General features: G+C 42.5%; 1 protein-coding gene across 2 annotated transcripts in view; it reads right to left on the reverse strand.

Annotated features, from left to right (window-relative positions):
* PIK3R4 (phosphoinositide-3-kinase regulatory subunit 4) overlaps positions 1 to 23,309 on the reverse strand; it is a 152,444-nt gene that overhangs the window by 89,906 nt on the left and 39,229 nt on the right. For both annotated transcript variants that reach the window (XM_077491502.1, XM_077491503.1), the window contains 2 exons: positions 9,407 to 9,541; positions 319 to 540 (listed from right to left, as the gene is read on the reverse strand). In XM_077491502.1, the coding sequence (XP_077347628.1) occupies positions 319 to 540; positions 9,407 to 9,541 (357 nt within the window). The remainder of the gene's footprint in view (positions 1 to 318; positions 541 to 9,406; positions 9,542 to 23,309) is intronic.

Genomic DNA, 23,309 nt, shown 5'->3' on the forward strand with positions numbered 1-23,309 from the left:
GAAATGTAATCAAAAAAGAAATGCGCATGTGCAAGAAAATTCCCAGAAAGAAAAGAAGATTCCCAGCCACAAAAAGTATTTCCTGTAGCAACAGCAGGTTAAATTGAAGACATGGTTGGTCTAAATTCGAAATCAATGGTGGCACCATCGGATCATAAAAAGCGCGGAATTTCTGATTTTCAAAAGAAAATTCTTTTGAATTTCGACCATGTACAGCCAGGCTTAGAAACAAACACATAAGTGTTTACATCAGATTTTTTTTTAAAAAGTGTATATGGCTGCTTGTTTGATTGATTTTTTTTTTTAACAGCTACATACCTACAATGCTGTCAAAAAATGCTCCTCTAAGATGCCAGTCATTTTTATCATTGAGAAAAGTGATCATATGGGAGAGAAGAACATCATTGGCTTTTTGTCGCCCAAAAAACACACAAAGCCTGGTGATTCCATTTTCCATTAATGTCTGCTTTACTATGTTCTCTGGGTCACTGAGCAATGTCACCACCTTTTGCTGGACCATCTCATGTAAAGCCTGCAATTCTGAGGATACAAAAATGATGGGGAGTATTAATACCAACATCTGTGCAGTCAAGTACATGGTTACAGTTTAAAAATAAATGTTAATATATATATAACTTCCACAAAAACATGTTTGTAGCATTCCCCATATACTTGATAATGACAGTCTAAAGCTGGCCTCTAGACTAGGTTTTGACCTTCCTGGGCCACATTGGAAGAAGAGGAATTGTCTTGGGTCACACATAAGATACACTAACAACAAGGATAGCTGATGAGCAGAAAAAGTCGGGCAGGTCACAACTTAACAATCACTGATAAAGATAATGTACCTATCCGAGTAATAAAACGTAATTTTTTTTATATATTATTAAAACAAAAGGGGGCAACATAAAACTAGTTTGATATTTAATACTGTTTTTGATAAACGAATGCATCAATATCCGGTTCGATGCATGTAGTAGCAATTCTTAGAGCCCTTTCACACTGAGCTTTTCGGCCGAAAATGGGTTAAAAATGGTGCTTTTCCAGCGCTACGGCAGCACTGCCCATTGATTTCAATGAGCAGAGGCGCTTTAGGAGCGGTGTATACACTGCTCCAAAAGCGCCCAAAGATGCTGCTTGCAGGACTTTTTTTGACGCCCTTCCAGCGCACCGCTCCAGTGTGAAACCACTCGGGCTTGTAATGGGACAACTGCCCTCATGAGTCTATGATCCATAATACATAAGGTGTGATGCTGCAACCCATCCAGCTGTTTTGAAATATGAAAGAGCCGTACCTTTGCTGAGACCACAGCCGCACTTGCTGTAAAACAAGCATCTGAATGAAAAGCCCAGCAACAAGGTGCCCAATGATCTAAAAATCTTCTTTATTATTGATCCATCAGGAAATAAAGAATCCAAATACACAGAGAAGTCTTGTCAGGTTTCAGCCCTGGTCGGCTTTAATCATAACCCTCATGAGTCTATATTTATGACCAGGTCCCTAACCATGCATTGCCTTGTGCAACCAATTATGTTTAAACCACAGAATAAAGTCAAGTACACACAGGCCGAATCTCGGGAGACAACAGGCAATTGAAAGAAAAAATAAATGCCCGACATTCAGCCCGTGTGTATGTCAGTTTGGCCAGCTTCTGTCAGACGAGTATGCTGGAAAACCAGCATCTGACCGACTCTCGACCAGCGCTCTCAGCCAATAGCAAATTGGCCATCCCCCTCTCAGAACACAACAGCTCAGTGGGGAACTAATCTCACATGGTTAGTACAGCAGCTCGGACCAGAGCTGACAGCTTTTTTTTCGTTCAACCCGAAAAAAACTAATAGTGTGTACCCAGCTTAAAGGCGTTGTAAAGGTTCATGTTTTTTCACCTTAAGGCATCCTATGCCTTAAGGTGAAAAAACACTTTGCAGTCACCAGCCTCCTAGCCCCCCGTTTTACTTATCTGAGCCCTGAATTTCGGTCAGTGCGTCCCCGCCGTCTCTCTTTCCACGGATTCCCAGGTCTTGATTGGGGGTGGGGCCGAGCCCAGAATTTGGCCCCTTTGGACACAGAATGCTGGACTTGGGAGTGCGTCCGTAAGGTAACACCCTCAGGAGAGCGCTTCTCCGAGGGGGTTATCTAATGCAGGGAGGAGCCACAAGAGCGACAGAGGGACCCCAGAATGGATGTTCGGGGCCACTATGTGCAAAACGAGCTGCCCAGTGTAAGTATGACATGTTTGTTATTTACAAAAAATAAAAAATTAACCTTTAGTATGTATTGGCACATCAAGGGACCCACCACATGTTCTCTAGAATGTCAGTGCCAAAAAAATGAAGTGTATCCATTGTAATGGATTAGTACCTGTAAAGGGGCCCCATTCATGGAAACAATGTGGTTCAACTAGAAGTGGAATTCAAGAGAGAATGTAGACTGTACAGTCATCACGTAAAAAGATGGTCAAACAGTTAGTCTTTTTTTCATTCCAAGCATCAGAATACACTGATCAGTGGTTGCAGGTGATTGATGGAAAATTTTACAAACATACAGTGAGGGGAAAATGTATTTTATCCCCTGCTGATTTTGTATGTTTGCCCAAGACAAAGAAATGGTCAGGCTAAAATTTTAATGGTAGGTTTATTTTAATAGTGAGACAGAACAACAACAAAAAAATCCAGAAAAACACATTTCAAAAAAGTTATATATTAATTTGCATTTTAATGAGTGAAATAAGTATTAAAAACCCATTGCAAAACATGACTTAGCACTTGGTGTCAAAACCCTTGTTGGCAATCACAGAGGTCAGGCGTTTCTTGTAGTTTGCCACCAGGTTTGCAAACATCTCAGGAGGGATTTTGTCCTACTACTCTTTACAGATCCTCTCCAAGTCTTTAAGGTTTCGAGGTTGACATTTGGTAACTTGAACCTTCAGCTCCCTTCACATATTTGCTATGGAATGAAGGTCTGAATGTCTAGGCCACTCCAGGACCTTAATGTGCTTCTTCTTGAGTCACTCCTTTGTTGCCTTGGCCGTGTGTTTTGGATCATTGGCATGCTAGAAAAACTATCCACAACCCATTTTCAATACCCTGGCTGAGGGAAGGAGGTTCTCACCCAAGATTTGGTGGTACATGGCCCCATCCATCATGTCTTTGATGCTGTGAAGTTGTCCTTTCCCCTTAGCAGAAAAACACCCTCAAAGCATAATATTTCCCCTCTAAGATTGACGGTGGGGATGGTGTTCTTGGGGTCATAGGTAGCATTCCTCCTCCTCCAAACACAGCAAGTTGACTTGATGCCAAAGAGCTTGATTTTGGTCTCCACTGACCACAACACTTTCACCCATTTCTCATTTGAATCATTCAGATGTTCATTAGCAAACTTTAGACGGGCCTGTACATGTGCTTTCTTGAGCAGGGGGACCTTGTGGGCCGTGCAGGATTTCAGTACTCCATGGCTTAGTATGTTACCAATTGTTTTTCTTGATGAGTATGGGCCCAACAGCCTTGAGATCATTGACAAGATTCTCCCGTGTAGTTCTGGGCTGATTCCTCACTGCTCTCATGATCACTGAAACTTTAAGAGAGTGCTCCTAATCTCAGCTTGTTACCTGTATAGAAGACACCTGGGAGCAAGAAATCTTGCTGATTGAGAGGGGATAAAATACTTATTTCACTCATTAAAATGCAAATCAATTTATAACCTTTTAGAAATGCGGTTTTCTGGATATTTTTGTTGTTATTCTGTCTCTCACTGTTAAGATAAACCTGTCATTAAAATTATAGACTGATCATTTCTTTGTCAGTGGGTAAGCGTACAAAATCAGCAGGGGACCAAACCCACATACTGATCAAAATTTGGCTGAGCCCTGCTAGACTGGCTGAATTTTGATCAGTATTTGGCTAGCTTTAGACATAAACGTAAATGTGAGTTTAATCATAGTGAGTCAGCATTTACAACTACATGTTAAAGATTAAACAGCTAATGAAACTGCCTTTTGTGTGGAGAGAAATTTTACATACCAGAGAGTTAGCCTTTGGGCAACTGCAAGCATGTGGAAGAACTAAAAAGCAAATGATTTAAAGTATTTCCTAAAAAGCATCTTAGCTGATATTAGCCCCCTCCTTCTTTATATACATGAACTTTTCGTAACAAAATTCAGATTGCCCATAGGGCTGTTCCCCTGATGTCTCTTAGAAGCGCATATGGTGGGACTATTCAACCATTAAATCTTTTTGAAGAAATGTAAACAGTTCCCACAGTATGGTTTTTACTTGTCAAATAATATTAACTCATTGGTCTACATTGTTCAGTGATGCTTTGGATGCAATGTCAAAGTCTGAAAAAAAAAAAAAAAGCCGCTGTGTTTCAAATAGAAACTGCTAAAGAGGGGCATGGCCAAGTAATGGAGCAGTGAGGACATGTCTTCCCTCAGCTCTGCTCTCACCGCAGCTAATTTCAGCCACAACCGGGCACACTCGCCCGAGAACGGCACCAATTATGTCCCAACAATCGAGGGCAGCTTCCCAGCCACTGAGAACGGATCGGGCAAAGCAAGGCCCGCTGGATTCATTCTTTCCAGAGACCTGTCAGTCCGGGAAGGCAGGCACCAAGATGACGCTGGAGAAGAAGGGCCCCCGCACCACAAGGCTACAGCTCCAGAGCCGGAGGTATCCCCAAACCCATCGCCATGATTGGTGAGTGATACAGCTCCCCCTGCATCACCAGGCTCCCTATCCTCACATGGACAAGGCCTGGATCTCGCGGATCTGATGGGGGGCGGTGACCTTAAGCGCCATATTTGTTCCCTCCCTACCAGAGAGGACCTGGAATGATTTACTGCCAGAATAGAGAAGGCCTTCTACCCAGGACATTGCCCAGTTAAAAGCTAATACCACAAACTCGGGGAGCAGGCTGGAGACATTAGAACAGCATTTTGAGGACACTCTCCCTCACATAGCCATGCTACAGAAGAAATGCACTGCCCAGAGCCACAAGATGGAAGCCCTGATATCCCAAAATGGATGATTTTGAAAATTGCAGTAGACACGCTAATATACGCATCCGAGACATGTCTGAAGCCACTGCACTGAGAGATATTATCCCATCCTTAGAAGGAGTGTTTAGGGAAATACTGGGACTTTCAGACACCATCCTGGTAGAAATTGACCGAGCACATAGAGCCCTGAAGCCACCTTCCCATGACCCTGAATCCCCACGTGACATTATCTGTAAACTCCACAAGTACACTTTGAAAGACAGCATAATGCAGAAAATGATTAACAACCCTTACTTTGACTTCGAGGGGGAAAAATTGTTTTTCTATCAAGACCTCTCCAGGCGCACCTTTATGCAACGCAGGGCCCTGCTCACAGCTATTCAAGATGCAGGCCTTACCTACCGATGAGGTTTCACTTTTAAACTGCAGGTGGTGAAAGAGGGTGACAAGTTATGCTATGCAGTAAGGATGACCTGCCACACCTTCTCTCTGCTCTGCAACTTGGGGATGTGGACTTTCCTGACTAGAAAGGAGACCCTGATTTGAAAGCTTTCTCCCTTACACAGCCATGGCAAACAGCGAGAAGCAAAGGACACCATAGGAGCAACAGACGCGGCACTGCCAGTACCTCCTCCGGCCCTACTTCTACCATTGACTGATGGAACCTTACCTCTAAGGATGACTCCCCTGCCCTCTTTTACTAGGCCTAACCGAACTTGCCTACTTTTGGCCTGGATGGGGAGGCCCTGACCTTATACTCAGGTTTTGTTACCAGGACCGTGCTGCTGCTTCTTCCCCCCTGGGGTCCCCAGCATCATTTTCTATGCCTTAGACGCGTTACAAAGGCGGAGGGGGGAGCGGGGTCCTTATCTTCCCCATGCTGGCCTGTGTCCCTCCAGTAGGCCTACCCATATTAGGTGTGAACCCTATACGGGACAGTGGGTCACGGCCCATGGCCACTCTTGTGGTTTTGGTATCCCTGGCTGGACTCACCGACTAATTGTTTGGCTGTTGGCTAGACTTTGCCCGCTATGGTGGGCTGTGTTTCCTGGCCTGTTTAATTATGTTACCTTATATGTTAATATGTTGTCTTCCTTTTTTTTTTTCTCCCGCTTTATCCTGCTTTCCTTTCCTCTCCATTCTCTCTCTTGCCTCCACCTGGAGTATTCTAAGGCATGCTACTCCTCTGCTCTGACGGAATTCCTGGGTCTCTATGGCATCTGTTAAGGTAATATCCCACAATGTCCGAGGTCTTTGCTCTCCACACAAATGGAGCAAGTTATGGCTGGAATTGAAAAGGCTGGGGGCACAGATAGTATTTTTGCAGGATTCACCCCCCCAATCCACACCTAAACTACCCACCCACTTATTCAACCAGTAGTTCAACCTATAGCAGATTTCTCAGACCCCATGGGTAGGTTCGTTTTACTGAAAAGGACGATAGTCCGGACACTATAAACTCTTGCTAACCTATACGCCCCTAACTCCAACCAATTGGCATTCCTAGACACAATATTGGATCACCTGACTGAATTCAGGGAGGGCCATTTGATTCGGGGGGGGGGGGGGTACTTCAATATTAGCCCAGACCCCCTATTCAACACATCCCATAACCGCTCGGATCACCCGCATGCTTTCCTGAAACAGTTTAGAAAAACCCTCCAGTCCCACCTTCTGTTTGACAGCTGGCGAGTATTATTACCCTCAGCTAGGGACTATAGCTACTACTCTAAAGTCCATGATGTTTACAGCCGTATAGACCTCCTCTACATAGACCAACTCACCCTTGAGCTACTGCAGGCAGCATCCATAGAGAGCATGACAATCTCTGACCATGCGTCTGTGACAGCTACTTTTACCTTGTCGCAGGGCACCCAGCGTTTTATATTGACTAAACAAGAATCTCCTGGATGACACTGCAGTGGTGGCGGGGGTCTCCGATACTATAACACATTATTTTAAAGAAAATACTACTGAAGATGTTAGCAAGGGGACGATTTGGGAGGCACACAAGGCCGTCATCAGGGGTGAGCTGATCTCACAGGGGGGCAGGTGCAGGAGGGCATGACAGGCTGGCTTTCAGAGGGTTCTGAAAACCCTGCAACAAGCAGCGCTCCGCCAACATAGGACAGACACCCACATCCACAAACTCCAATCCACTTCTGATGATTCCTCCAAAATCGCCTCACAGTTCCGTCACTATTATGCAAAACTCTATTCATTAGATTAAGCCACGTCACCTGAGATCATGGCCTCTAAACGCCATGATATTCATGAGTACTTGGTAGCCTCCGGACTCCCCCCCCTGTCAGAGGAACAAAAAGTGGTGTTGGAGTCCCCTGTGGTGCCCTCTGACTTTGAAGCAATAATTAAATCATTGCCCAATGGGAAAAGCCCGGGTCCTGATGGATACATGAAGGTGTACTATAGCATCTTTCTCCCCCTGCTGGCCGGCCCTATGTGTAGCTACTGTAACTCGATAGCCAAGGGAAACCCAATCCCCCCCCCCCCCCAAAGCCCTATTAGCTCACATCACAGTGCTCCCCAAAGAAGGCAAGGATCCCACTCTAGCTCAGAGTTACCGTCCAATATCATTACTGAACGTGGACATTAAAATCGTAGCAAAAATATTAGCCAACCACCTGAAACATCTCACTCGTTACATCGTACACCCCGTTCAAACTGGTTTTGCCACAGGCCACGAGGCAAGTGGCAATTTGCTTAGAGCTATCCACCTAATTCATTGAGCACGCACTAGTCCAAAACAGAGTCAATACCTCATCCTATCAACAGATGCAGAGAAGGCCTTAGATCAGGTAGATTGGTCCTTCCTGAGAGTGGTCTTGGAGACCGTGCGACTAGGCCCCTATATGCTGACATGGATCATGGCCTTCTATTCCACCCCAAGTGCCCAGGTCAGGGTGAATGGCCTCCTTTCCTCTAGATTCCCGATTAAAAATGGCACGAGACAAGGCTGCCCCTTCTCGCTCCTCCTGTTTGTCCTTACCTTGAAAGCTTTGTTGTGCAGGGTACGGGCTAAACAGGACATTAATGGGCTGATGGTAGGAAATATGGAGCACATATTATCGGCCTATGCAGATGATATTCTGTTCCATGTAATGGAGCCCCTGATCTTTTTGCCAAACCTCGTGAAAGAGCTCCATCAGTTTGGAGCCCTCTCCAATTTCAAAATCAATTATTCAAAGTCTGAAATTCTATCAATAGTCCACACACCCCCATTTGGGGGCTGGAATTTTTCCAGTTTTCAAACAAGCTAGACTTTTTTCTAGACCTGAATACTGTCACATGGTACAGGGTAACACCATCACCCCACAGAGCATTTTAACCACTTCAGCCCCAAAAGAATTTACCCCCTTCCTGACCAGGCCATTTTTTGTGATATGGCACTGCATCGCTTTAACTGCCAATTGCGTGGTTGTGCGATGTTGTACCCAAACAAAATTGACGTCATTTTTTCCCCGCAAATAGAGCTTTCTTTTAGGGGTATTTGATCACCTATGCAGTTTTTATTTTTTCGCTATGAATAAAAAAAAGAGTAATAATTTTGAAAAAAAAAATATATATTTTGTACTTTTTGCTATAATAATATCCCAAATTTAAAAAAAAGTTAATAATTTCTTCATCAGTTTCAGCCGATATTTATTCTTCTACATAATTTTGGTAAAGAAGAAATTGCTATAAGCGTATATTGATTGCTTTGCGCAAAAGTTATAGTGTCTACAAAACAGGGGACAGATTTATGGCATTTTTTTACTAGTAATGGCAGTGATCAGCGATTTTTATCATGACTGTGACATTGCGGCAGACAGATCGGACACTTTTGACACTTTTTTGGGACCACTGACATTTATACAGCGATCAGAGCTAAAAATAGCCACCGATTACTGTATAAATGTCATTGGCAAAGGAGTTAACACTAGGGGGCGATCAAGGAGTTAATTGTGTTCCCTAGGTGTGTTCTAACTGTGAGGGTAGGACTGACTAGGGTTTGAGACCGATCAGTGTTCACACTTAGTATGAACACACAATCTGTCTCCTCTCCCCTGAGAGAACCGGGACTTGCTCGGTCACGAGCAATTGCAGGTGCCCAGAGGTCACCGCGCCCACCGGACACACGCATCAGCTCGTGCCTGCAAAAGCGTCTTACAGAGCTGATGTACAGCTACGATGGCTTGGCAGCTGGTCGGGAAGGGGTTAAGGATGCAGCAACTTAGTGCATAAGTATTAGTAGGTTGAAGGGTGTGATTAAACAGAAGCTAATAAGCTGCACATTGCTGGCACACCTTTTCCACTGCCTTTCTCCTTTTTATTGTCATAATGTAAATGAAAACCAAAGATCATCTAGTTTATTCTATTCTGTTACAGACAAAGCCATAATGCAGACCTACCTGTGTCATAGCTCTCATTGGGGTGTGACGTCTCATCCAGCTCCTCACTGCTAGGATCATTCTCCATGTTCAAATTCTTCAGCTGCACCAACTCCAAAAATCGTAGGGCAGTTTCTGCTAGTAAAGCTATGTTCTCTTTAGTAAAGAAAGAGCACAGGCAGTTATTACAAAACATATAAACTACATTGAAAGTAACACCTGAAAAACACAAATAACAGCTTGAATCACAATCACAAAAGAACACAATGTTAAAAGAATAAACAAACTTCTAGAACTCCAATTTCTGCACTATGTACTGCATTAGACATACAAGAGTGTACAATAAAAAGCAGAAGTGTTGAGCCTTGCCTACCTTTCATATTACTACTTTAATTTTACGAAGAAGAGCACTAAATAAATATGACTAGATGTAATAGGCAACACATCTACCATTTAATGTATATCTAAGGTATGAAGAAACCCTGTACACTAAATATTGTTTGCTGCTTCAGGGCCCATTACACACTCGATTTTTGTTCATTGACAAGAGTTGCGTTAAGGCAGCTTGTTCGTTTTGAATAAGTACCAATTAGTGGGTGTGTCTTCATACCAGAGGTCAGGAGGCGGAGTCATGACATCAGTAGACTCACCTCCCATCGCTACACTCCCCGCCAACAAGCAGAACCGGGTGCTTTTTTTGAATCTCCGGGTTAACAGTGGGAAGGCGCGATCCTCATTGGCTGGCTACACCACTAATGAGTACAAACCAATAGGAACTCGTGGAAGGCACCTTCTGACATACACTGGGCCAATGAGAATATGGCAAGGAGCAGCTAATCCAGGGAAAGTCAGAGGAGGTAGGAGGAGGCAACTGTTACGGAAAGCTGTACATGCGCACCCTTCTCTCATGCTCATTCATGAGATAAATTACATAGTCTGAGTCAAAGGATCGGGTGAGTGGCGACACAAACATTTTTTAACCACTTGCTGACCACCTAACTGGGTATTTACATCATTAACCACTTCAATACTCTGCACTTTCACCCCCTTCCTGCCCAGGCCAATTTTCAGCTTTCAGCACTGTAACATTTTGAATGATAATTGCGCGGTCATGCAACGCTGTACTAGATGTCAATCGATATGGGTTTTTCTCTGGCCGATGACAATATTTAGAAATCAGGGTGGTCGGTGGCCGATATATGATGCCGATTTTTGCGGGTGATATTTTAGGCCGATTTATTTATTTTTTGACAGGTGGCACTGGTCGGCACTGGCAGGTGACACTGGCAAGTGGCATAGGTTGGCACTGATTGGCAGGTGGCACTGGTAGGCACTGAAAGGTGGCACTAAATGTCACTGGCAGATGGCACTGATTGGCAGATGGCACATGGCACTGGCAGGTTTCACAGCCGATAGTGTAACTGTGTGAAACTGAATGCTCTCTGCCATGCTGCGGTGTGTTAAACTGTATGGAGAGAGAGGAGCTGACAAATTCAGCGTGATGTCGGAGGTGGGCGGGACCCAGCAGCTATCCAGCCAATGATTGGGCTGTTTAAGAAAGGGGTGGGGTCACATAGACGTAGCAACCTGCCCGGATCCCATTGGCAGGTGTTGGATTCTCCAAAATGGGTTTTATTTTTTGCGCTATAAACAAAAAAAGGAGTGACAGTTTTGGAAAAAAACACAATATTTTTAACTTTTTTCTATAAAAAAAAATATATCCCCAATTAATTTTTTTTAAAAAACATTTATTTTCCTCAGTTTAGGCCGATATATATATTCTTCTACATATTTTTGGTTAAAAAAAACAAAAAAAACGCAATAATCGTATATTGATTGGTTTGCGCAAAAGTTATAGCGTATAGGTTATTGATTTGTGGCATTTTTATTATTATTTTTTTTTTACTAGTAATGGCGGCGAGCTGCGATTTTTATCGTGACTGCGACATTGCAGCAGACAGATCGGACACTTTTTTTAAACTATTGAAATTTATAAAACGATAAGTGCTATAAATAGCCATTGGTTACTGTGTAAATGTCACTGGCAGGGGAGGGGTTAACACTAGGGACGATCAATGGGTTAAATGTGTTCCCTGACTGTGTGTTCTAACTGTGAGGTGATGGGACTGATTAGGGGAGGAGACCGATCTGTGTTCTTATATACTAGGAACACACAATCTGTCTCCTCTCCCCTGACAGGACGTGGATCTGTGTGTTTACACACACAGAGCCACGCTCCTGCTCTGTCACAAGCGAACGAGTGTGCCCGGTGGACATCGTGGCCGCCGGGCATGCGCATCAGCTCCTTGGTGACATGGCAGGCCCGTAGCCTGCAGGGAGTCTACTGACATCACGACTACACCCATCGAGCTCCGGACAACAGACCCACCTACAGAATATGCAGTTTTTTGGGTCTCATAGCAGACAGAGGGGAGACATTTGACAGGTAAAGATACATGCAGGAGGCATGTATATCCTTCTAGTAACCAATATTGCAGTAGTTTAGAAAGGATAAGAGTGGGTTTGCATCCACTTTAATTTAACTAGATTCATTTAGAAGAAATGTGTTGATTGCATAAGAAAAATAGATGCAGAGCCATTTTCACACAGGAAAGATTGGTTGTTTTCTAGTTTCCCTATTTGCTCATAAAATGTGAATATTTCCTGTGTATTTAGTGGAGTTTGGAGAGGATTTTGTTTGTTTGCACTGAGATAATAGACACTGGTTATACATATCATGTTCCTGGTGTCTAATGAGGGCATATTAGAGCAGAGTTTATAAAGCCTGTCCTCACATCCCAGCAAGACTGCATGTTATGCGGGTCACCTCACATATGCAAAGATGGTATAATTGTGTCTCGGCAATGCAATTTAGCTACCCATGTGGATATCCAAAACACACGAATTATTCGTAGAACGTGTGAACAAGTTATCTCAAAGGGTCAAGTGATAATCAAAATATGGCTGCATTAACCACTTCAGCTCCGGAAGAATTTACCCCCTTCCTGACCAGAGCACTGTTTGCGATACGGCACAGCGTCTCTTTGACAATTGCGCGGTCGTGTGATGTTGCACCCAAACAAAATTTACATTCTTTTTTTCCCCACAAATAGAGCTTTCTTTTGGTTGTATTTGATCACCTCTGCGGTTTTTAGTTTTTGCGCTAGAAACAAAAAAAAAGAGCGACAATTTTGAAAAAAAAGCAATATTTTTTACTCTGCTATATCCCCAAAAAATATATTTAAGAAAACTATATGTATTCTTCTACATATTTTTGGAAAAAAAAATTGCAATAAGAGTACATTGATTGGCTTGCGCAAAAGTTATAGCGTTTACAAAATAGGGTATAGATTTATGGAATTTTTATTATAATATTTTTTTTATCAGTAATGGCGGCGATCTGCGATTTTTATCATGACTGTGACATTATGGCAGACTCATGGGACACTGTTGACACAATTTTGGGACCAGTCATTTATACAGCGATTAGTGCTAAAAAAATGCACTGATTGCTGTATAAATTACACTGGCAGAGAAGGGGTTAACACTAGGGGACGATCAAGGGGTTAAGTGTGTCCTAGGGAGTGATTCTAACTGTGGGGGGGGGTGGGCTACCACTGACATGACAGCAATCACTGCTCCCGATGACAGGGTGAAGTAGATCTGTCATGTCACTAGGCAAAACGGGGAAATGCCTTGCCAACATAGGCATCTCCCCGTTCTGCCACTCCGTGACATGATCACGGAACACCAGCGGACATAGACCCGCAGGCACAGTCACAGAGTATTTGGCCGGCGCATGTGCCCACAATGGTATGTCTTAAAGGGGATGTACCTGTACGCCCATTTGTGCAGTCGTGCCATTGTTCGTGCACTGGTCAGCAAGCGGTTAAAGCAATTGTAAACCCTCACAGTTTTCACCCTAATGCTATGCATTAAAGGGTTATTAAACCCTCTCTTTTTTTTTTAAATAACAAAATGTGTCATACTTGCGCTCGTGGCTCCTCCTCTTTTCAAGTGCCCAGTCGGAGAAGCACTCTCCGTCAGGACACCCATGTGGGCACGCTCCTGTGTCCTGCTGCTGCATTTATTGACACAGACAGCAGGACTCGGCCTCACCCTCCGCCGCCCATGTCATTGGATTTGATTGACAGCAGCTGGAGCCAATGGCCTTTTTCTTTAGTCTGATCATTCCACTGATGGGGAAGAGCAGAGCAGCTCCAGCCGCTGTCTCAGGTCCTCGTTGGATAGATTTATAGCAGCGGGAGCCATTGGCTCCCGCTGCTTTTAATCAAATCCAGTGACACAGAAGCCAGGGCTGAATCCTGCTGTCTGTGTCAATGGACGCAGCAGCAGGACTCAGGAGTTTGCAGGCGTGCCCCCATGGAAAGCGGCTCTCCGTGGGGGAATCGGAAAAGAGGAGGCACCAGGAGCGCCGCCGGGGGACCAAAGAAAAGGAGGAACGGGGCCGCTCTGTGCAAAACCCTTGCACAGAGCAGGTAAGTATAGACATTATGTTAAAAAAAATAATAATTAAGCTTTACAATAACTTTAAATGTAGTTACACATGATCCAAGCACAATATCACACGTATCTGATTGTGGAAGTTACCAAGGGCCAACTGATTGTTTAACCATTTAAGGACCGCCGCATGTAAATATACGTCGGCAGAATGGCATGTACGGGCACAAGCACGTACCTGTACGTCCTTGCCTTCCAGCGGGTGGGGGGTCCGATCGGACCCCCGCCCGCTGGCTGCGGCGGTCCGTTTCGCTTCAAGAGCGCCGGGATGAGGGAATGGCCGTTGGTTTCTGACCATCCCCTCTCGATCGCTCCTGGCGAATGAGAAGCTTCCCCCACCTGTGTAGTGTAAACACAGGCAGGAAGGAAGTGATGTCACTCTCCTCGGGGCGGTCTTTTTGACCGGACTGCGAGGAGAGGACATAGTAAGTGTGCACCAACACTACACTGACATGTAGGTACACATAGGCACACTGTCACCCCCCGATCACCCCCCCTCCCAGTCACAGTGTCACTGATTGCAGTGATCATTTATTTACTGATCACTGCATTCAGTGTCAGTTGTGACAGTAAAAACTGTCAGGGCAGTTAGTGTTAGGTCCAGGGTAGCCCCCTACCCCCCCAATAAAGGTTTAACCCCCTGATTGCCCCTAGAGTTAACCCTTTCACCCCCTTTTGCCAGTGTCACTAAGAGATCGTTTTTCTGATTGCTGCATTAGTGTCACTGGTGCCGCTAGGTAGCTAGTTATTTTTTAGGTTCACCGCCAGGTTTTTATAGCGTTAGGTACCCCCATATACTACCCAATAAAGGTTTTAACCCCCTTATTGCCCCTAATTAACCCTTTCACCAGTGATCACCATATAAGTGTTACGGGTGACTCGGGTTAGTTAGTTTGCTTTTTATAGCATCAGGGCACCCACCATTTATTACCCAATAAAGGTTTAACCCCCTGATCACCCGGTGGGTGATATCAATTAGGTTTTAGGGTCAGATACGGTCTGCATCACCCCAGGCAGCGCTAGGTTAGTGCTAGTACCGCTAACACCCATGCGCAAAGCATACACCTCCCATAGTATCTGAACAGATCAATATCTGATCTGATCAGATCTATACTAGCGTCCCCAGCAGTTTAGGGTTCCAAAAAAACGCATTGTTAGCGGGATACCTGCTAGCACCTGCGTTTTGCCCCTCCGCCCAGCCCACCCAAGTGCAGTATCGATCGATCACTGTCACTTACAAAACACTAAACCCGTAACTGCAGCGTTCGCAGAGTCAGGCCTGATCCCTGCGATCGCTAACAGTTTTTTTTTTTGTAGCGTTTTATATTTAAATCCTGAAGGCGGTGTTTGGATTTCGGGGTCCCGTACGCGGCTAGGCTCCCAAAAAGTCCCCCTCATGTGGTATCCCCGTGCTCGGGAGAAGCTGCAGAATTTATTTTGGGGTGTAATTTCACTTATGCCCATAGCATGTGTGAGCAATATATCATTTAGTGACAACTTTGTGCAAAAAAAAAAAAAGTTTGTAATATTCCTGCAACTTGTGGCAAAATATAAAATATTCCATGGACTCAACATGCCTCTCAGTAAATAGCTTGGGGTGTCTACTTTCCAAAATTGGGTCATTTGGGGGGGGGTTTGTGTTATTTTGGCATTTTATGGCCTTCGAAACTGTGATAGGTAGTGAGGAGTGAAATCAAAAATTTGCACCCTTAGAAATCCTGAAGGCAGCGATTGGTTTTCGGGGTCCCGTACGCGGCTAGGCTCCCAAAAAGTCCCACATATGTAGTATCCCCGTACTCAGGAGAAGCAGCAAAATTTATTTTGGGGTGTAATTCCACTTATGCCCATAGCATGTGTGAGCAATATATCATTTAGTGACAACTTTTTGTAAACTTTTTTTTTTTGTCATTATTCAATCACTTGGGACAAAAAAAAAATTCAATGGGCTCAACATGCCCCTCAGCAATTTCCTTTGGGTGTCTACTTTCCAAAATGGGGTCATTTGGGGGGATTTGTACTGCCCTGCCATTTTAGCACCTCAAAAAATGAGATAGGCAGTCATAAATTAAAAGCTGTGTAAATTCCAGAAAATGTACTCTAGTTTGTAGACGCTATAACTTTTGCGCAAACCAATAAATATACGCTTATTGACATTTTTTTTACTAAAGACATGTGGCTGAATACATTTCGGCCTAAATGTATGACTAAAATTGAGTTTATTCGATTTTTCTTATAACAAAAAGTAGAAAATAATATACCATCAAAAGAAAGCTCTATTTGTGGGAAGAAAAGGACGCAAATTTCGTTTGGGTACAACATTGCATGACCGCGCAATTACCAGTTACAGCAGTGCAGTGCAAAATTGTAAAAAGACCTCTGGTCCTTAGGCTGACAATTGGTCCGGGGCTTAAGTGGTTAATAGCAGTGTACAGTACGGGCTATTTTTTTTTTTTTTAAAACAGCCAAAGGCCAAACGCTGCACTAGAGAAGGGATATGAATGTCCAAAAAATAAATCAATCAATCGGTATAGCAGCACTTTGAGTTTTAGAATACAAGAAAACCCCTAAGTCATTGACAAATAAAAAAGTGCAGCGCTAAGTGATAAAACAATAGTGAAAAGAAAAAATTACATAAATAATAATATATCAAGAAATATGCTGGATTAATAGCACAAACTCTGCTTAAATATAATAGATTTGCACACTAGAATTAAGCATATATAATAAAAATCAAACAAAAAAATTATTTAAAGTGAGTAAAAAAGTGAAAGTATAGTGAAAATCAGTCCATAGATACAAGTCCTTAGGTGAATTGCCAACGAAGATCAGTGAGTATGAAATCCCTTTGCCAAGTGAAAAAACACCCAGGAAGTGAGCAAATATTCTCCTTACCGACTCCAAAGACCAATAGAATGGTCTCAGCAAGCTCAGGGAATTCGGTCTCCAAAAACCTATGCTGCAATACAGATGATCCTGGATCGGTACCACCCAGGGAATATAAATAATAAAAGCTCCAATTGTGTAGTATTTAAATAAAGAATTTAATAAAAATAAATAGATCACACTTACAAGAAAGTTGCAATACAGCGCAATATAAAATCATTGGTGTCCCATAACACTCTCCCTGCTCGCTGTACTCCGCAGAGCTACACCTCCAACGAGGCAAAAGTGATGACGTCGAGAGTTTTTTTTTCCCTAAATGTGCAGAGAAAGCTAATAATGGCAAAATACGGACTAGTTTCATTTTTATTGCAAAATTTACTTAAACATAAATTTTGATGTGACACATTTTACGAACTTGCAGATCCCTACTCTCCTACACTCGTGTGTTGGGTCAGTGAATTAAAGTATTGACTCAAGAGTCAGCATTACAGCCCAGCACCAGGCACACAAAGAAGAGGAATTTGTTGACTGCATAATCAAAAATACTTCCTTCTGATGAGATCCGGAGTAGTTTTCATGTAGATTTGCTGTTTTCTAGTTTCCGTATTTGCTCACAAAAGGTGAATATTTCCTGTGTACTAAGTTGACTTTGGAGAGGATTTTGTTTGTTTGCACTGGTTTTACATGCCTGGTGTCTAAGCCCTTGTACACACGGTCGGAGATTCCGACGGAATATATCCGATTGGACCGTTTTGTCAGATATTTTCAGACTGTGTGTGGTCTCCATTGGACTGTTTCTGTCGGAGTATCCGACGGACCAAGTTTTCCAACTTGCTGGTAAAATTTTCCGACAAAATGCTCCGATCGGACATACTAGAGAGAGAGAATTCCGATCGGACAAAGTGCCACGCATGCTCAGATCAAATTCCTGCACCAAAGCTATTGGCGTGAACGTAGTCCCTTCGTAACGAAATAACGTCATTACGTTCTGTTTCCGACAACTTTGTCCGACCGTGAGTATGCAACAGTTTCGGACATAATCCGACGGATTTGGTTGTCGGAATGTCCGACCATGTGTACAAGGGCTAATTAAGTCATCTTAGAGCAGTGCTAGTAAGCCTGTCCTCTCACATATGAAATGATGGAGTAATTAGAGTCTAGGTAATTTCATTTAGTAACCTGCTTGGGTTTCCACAATACAAAAATCGATGGCAGAACTTGAGGGCAGACTGTCTGAAAGAGTCTTGTGATGACCACAATATAACTGCACTAATGTGGGTTAACTCACATATGCACAGATGGTGTATTAAGAGTTTGAGTAATGTGATTTAGTCACCTGTGTGAATATTCACAATATATGAACCGTTAATAGAACTTGAGAACAAGCTGTTCACAAAATACAAGGCAATGTGTGAATGGGCAAGGGTAAAGGGGGGCTAATAACGCTTATTGTGAATAAATCACAAGACTGGATGGATTACACCTTAGCGTTCTCAAAGAACTTAGCTGTTATAGTCAGACCATTATTTATATGTTTTAAGGAAAGCTTATTGACTGGTATGGAATGGTGCCAACTGATTGGTGAGAAGCAAATGTAGCATCAATATTCAAAAAAGGGCCAAGATATATTCCTGGAAACTATAGATAAAGCCAAACATCAATCATCCCATGTATAGAAAACACCAGAATCTCACCAACAAGAAGACTGCTTTGAAAACTATGATGAATAATAAAGATATTGTGGAATAGTTATCCAACAAGGGATAGGAAATTGTGGTATTAAATAAAACCAACTACTTTAGATCCAGAGACACATTAAACTCTCAAAAGATCTAGCAGACAGACTAGCTTTTTGCAGAATTAAAGGGTACTAAACTCCCGTTTTTTTTTTTTTTTTTTTTTTTAATAACAAACATATCATACTCACCTGTGCAGTTTGTTTTACACAGAGTGGCCTCGATCCTTGTCTTCTGGGATCCCCCAGCGGCGCTCGCAGCTCCTCCCCACATCAGGAAACCACCTAGGAGAAGTGCTCTCCCTGGGGGTAAAGCGCGCTCCTGTGTCCAGCATTTGCGTCCATAGACACAGAATACCAGACTTGGCCCCGCCCACCGGGTCATTGGATTTTATTGACAGCATCGGGAGCCAATGGCCGCGCTGCTATTAATCTATCCAATCAAGAGCCGATACATTGGGCAGAGAGGATGAGCTTGTCTCAGGCATGGGAATTATGTGGCTCAGGTGAGTAAAACGGGGGGGCTGGTCAGTGACAGAAGTAATTTTTTATGTCTGCTATCGTGTGTGTGACTTGTCATTTACTAGAAACTCTAAAATCGTATACAGTTAGGTCCATATATATATATATATATATATTTGGACACAGGCACAATTTTCATTCTTTTGGCTCTGTATGCCACCAGAACGAAATGAAAATGAGTTGAACGAAGTTGAACATAAATATCAAGTACAAATTTTAGGAATTGCAACCATTTTTATACACAGTCCCCCCATTTTCAAGCGCTCAAATGTAATTGGACAAGTTAATATAATCATAAATAAAATGTTAATTTTTAATATTTTGTTGAGAATCCTTTACTGGCAAGGACTGCCTGAAGTCTGGAACCCATGGGCATTACCAAAGACTGGGTTTCCTCCTTTCTGATGCTTTGCCAGGCTCTGACTGCAGTTGTCTTTGTTTTTTGGGTCTTTCTGCCTTCAGTTTTGCCTTCAGCAACTAAAATACATGCTTAATTGGGTTGAGATCAGGTGATTGACTCGGCCATTATAGAATATTCCACTTCTTTTCTTTCAAAAGCTCTTGGGTTGCTTTTGCAGTGTGTTTTGGATCATTGTCCATCTGTACTGTGAAGTGCCGCTCAATCAACTGTGCTGCATTTGGCTGACAGTATATCTCTTAACACTGCAGAATTAATCCGACTGCTTCTGTTTTCTGTCACATCACCAATAAACACCAATGACCCAGTGCCACTGGAAGTCATGCATGCTCATGCCATCACACTGCCTCCACCATGTTTTACAGATGACATTGTGTGCTTTGGATCACGAGCTGTTCCAAGCCTTCTCCACACTTTTTTATTCCCGTCATTCTGGTACAGATTAATCTTAGTTTCATCTGTCCAAAGAATGCTTTTCCAGAACCAGTCTGGCTTTTTTAGATGTTTTTTGGCAAAGTCTAATCTGGCTTTTCGATTCTTCATGTATATAAATGGTTTGCACCTTGTGGTGAACCCTCTTTATTTGTCTTCTCGTAATTGTAGATTGTGACAATGATACGCCCACCTCCTGGAGAGTGTCCTTCACTTGCCTGGATGTTGTGAATAGGTTTTTCTTTGTTTACAAATGATTTTTAATATTGTAAAAGGTACAAATGTGTACAAGAAACAAAAAGGTACATCAAATATGTATTTAATATGAGTTGTATGGTATATAAAATAAAATAAATAAAAATAGCAATAAAGCAAAAGAGCAATAAAGATGAGATATAAGTATAATTTTTCCTATAAGGTTGTATTATTCAAAACACATTTTTGTTCTATAATGATAGGTGTTATTAGGCTAGATAAAAGGTGATATTTAGGGTGGTGGTATGTCCCAGGGAGACCACTTTTTATTAAAAATGCGCATGGTGTCAAAGAGTGTATGGTGGATACACTCAGAGATTTATCTGTTCCATTCTACTCAACACCTGGGGCCAAGGAACCGTTGATGAATGCCAATTAAAAGCTATCATCCAATTAATTGAATTAAACCGTGTGCGTATTAGTCTAATCTTATGTATGGGTACATTAGGTAAAGATGCAAACAACAGACACACCTGAGGATTGAGGGGAATTTTTTCGGCTAGAATACATTCAATCTTAGCAGCTGCTTGTAGCCATATAGGTTTCAAAATGTTGCAGTTCTAGAAGGTATGTAAAATGGTACCTTGCTCTGGGCATCCCCTGAAGCATGTGGGAGATACTAATGGATAAAATTAGTTTATTTTATACGGGGTTAGGTACCATCTGGTGTGTAACTTGATGGCTGTTTCTCTCGCCTAAATTGAGCGAGTACATTTCAGTAGGTTTTGGATCATAGTGGTCCATTCTGGTAGTGCAAATGATTGATCCAAGTCAATTTCCCATTGAAGCATTGGTTTTGACTTTTCTGAGATGGAAAATTCATTTAAGCAGCGGTAAATACAAGAGATTAATCCCTTATACATTGATGAGGAGATACAGATTTGTTCAAATTGGAAATAAGGGGGTTGTAATGTTAGAGAGTAGTATTTTTGGTAACTTTTTTCCATTTGCGTATAATGTGGTAATACTGATACTAGCAGATTGTATATTTCGCATAGATCTGTAAAAGGGTGACATTTATTATTTAGGGATAGGGATTTCAAAGTAGTGAGGTTGTATAGTTTCCATATATAGAAAGTGCTGGTATTTCGAAAAGCCGGGGGGACTGGGGTCTCCTATAAAGGATGCAGGGGGGGGAGGGAGTGGAAGAAATCAAGTCAAATTTATCTTTGCATCGGTGCCATAATGGATATGAGTGAGACACCACCATATTTAAGGGACAGATCTCTCTGGATTAAAATCGACTTGGACCATAAAATACCTTGAAGATGCAATGGTATAACCAATTGTTCTTCAAAATGTAACCAGGGAACTTGATTTGAAGGAACAAACCACTGAGCTAACTGTGTAAATCTTGCTGCTAGGTAATAACACCATATGATAGGAAGGCTTAAATCTCCATTTGATTGAGATCTATGCATGAGAGAGTAACCAAACCTTAGCTTTTTGTTGAGCCATATAAATCGGTTAATTTCTCTTTGAAGGGAATCTATAGTGCTTTTAGAGGATCAGCATTGCTAAAGCTCTAAAATAAAAAATGTACTTTAGGTAAAATCACCATTTTGGTAGAAGTTATTCTCACCAAAAAGGAGATGTGATAATTAGACTATGATTTTAGTAGTGTTTTAATATTTGTGAATAGTGGTGAATAATTGGTTTGAAAAAGAGTTTTAAAAAGTTGGAGTAAGGAGGATGCCCAAATATTTAAAAGGGTGTGATCTCCAGGTCCAAGAAAATCTCTCCTGCCAAGATGTCACCAACCATGAGGGAATATATATAGGCATTGCAGTACATTTGGATGTTAATCCCTAGGCCGGTGAAAACTTGGAATGTTTCTAGTTCCTGGATAAGGTATGATGGGGTTATTAGGGGGTCTGAAAATAACAAAACATCAATAAATATGCTTATTTTTGGAGTTTAAGGTGATTTTCACCTGATTTCTGATGAGCTTGGGATCCAGTAGCAATCTAGTGGAGTCTGGCATTCCAGGATAGAACACAGAGAGAACCCATACAGACCTAATACTGGTGAAATTACATTAGAAGCTAAATAGGTAGTCCGTACCATGATCCGATGACCAGAGGAGGAGGGAGATCAGCTTATTTGTGACATTTAAAGTGGTTGTATAGTCTTTTTTTTACTTTTACCTACAAGTAAGCCTATAATAAGGCTTACCAGTAGGTAAAGAAATATCTCCTAAACCTGTATGGTTTAGGAGATATTCCCCTCACAATGAGCCGCTGACTGCAGTGGCGCATGCACACAGGGGATTCTCGGCTGAAAGCCCGGCAGATGCCGGACCCTGCCGGAAAGAAATCTCTCACGCGCATGCTTGGGAGTGACGATATCGCGGCTCCAGCCACTCACAGCACCGGAACCGCGATACCCAGAAGACACACCGAGGGAACATGTCAGCTCCCTCAGCGTGGATCGGGTGAGATGTTGGGGCCTCGTTCTAAGGTAAGTATTTCATAATGAGCTAGTATGCGGTGCATACTAGCTCATTATGCCTTTTCCCTTGCAGGTCTGAAAAAAAAAATATGTCAGTGGGTTTACTCCCGCTTTAAGGCTGATTTTCACCTGATTTCTGGCAGTGTAAAATCTTAAGGGAGCCGTGTCCCATGTGGTGTGGTGAAGGGATAAAGATTCTGAGGATTTAATTATAATTACAATTTTTTCAACACTCCCCCACGCACTGTTGGTTATTTTGTTACAGCTGATTACTCTACAGGGACTTATTTATACTTTTTTATTCTTGGTTATAATGAGGACATGGTGCTGGATTTAGATATTATTATGTGTTTAAAATGAATATCTTTCTGGGATTGATACAAGAGTTTAGCACTGCTAATGCCTCCTTAGGGTGTGTAGACATATTTTTTACTTCCCAATGCATTTAATAGCAGCAGCTGAAGGGTCCATGACCTGTCTATTTTAACAGATTCATGAGTGCTGAGGGAAAGTGGATATTTGCGGTTTAGTGATTATTTACTCTTACTGTTTTGGATAGCGTATAGGCTCAGTTTGAAGTCTTTTAGGCCTTTGGTATAGACCTTAATATTAACAAAAAGGAGAGGGTAGAGGGGGCACCCCTGTCTAGTTCCTCTACTGCAAAGAAATCTGAGTTGTCACCTGGAAGTCTAATTCTAATTTGAGAA

The sequence above is a fragment of the Lithobates pipiens genome, unplaced genomic scaffold (assembly GCF_037356315.1).
Source record: "Lithobates pipiens isolate NorthernLeopardFrog02 unplaced genomic scaffold, aLitPip1_a1.2 Scaffold_19, whole genome shotgun sequence".
NCBI lineage: Eukaryota > Metazoa > Chordata > Amphibia > Anura > Ranidae > Lithobates > Lithobates pipiens.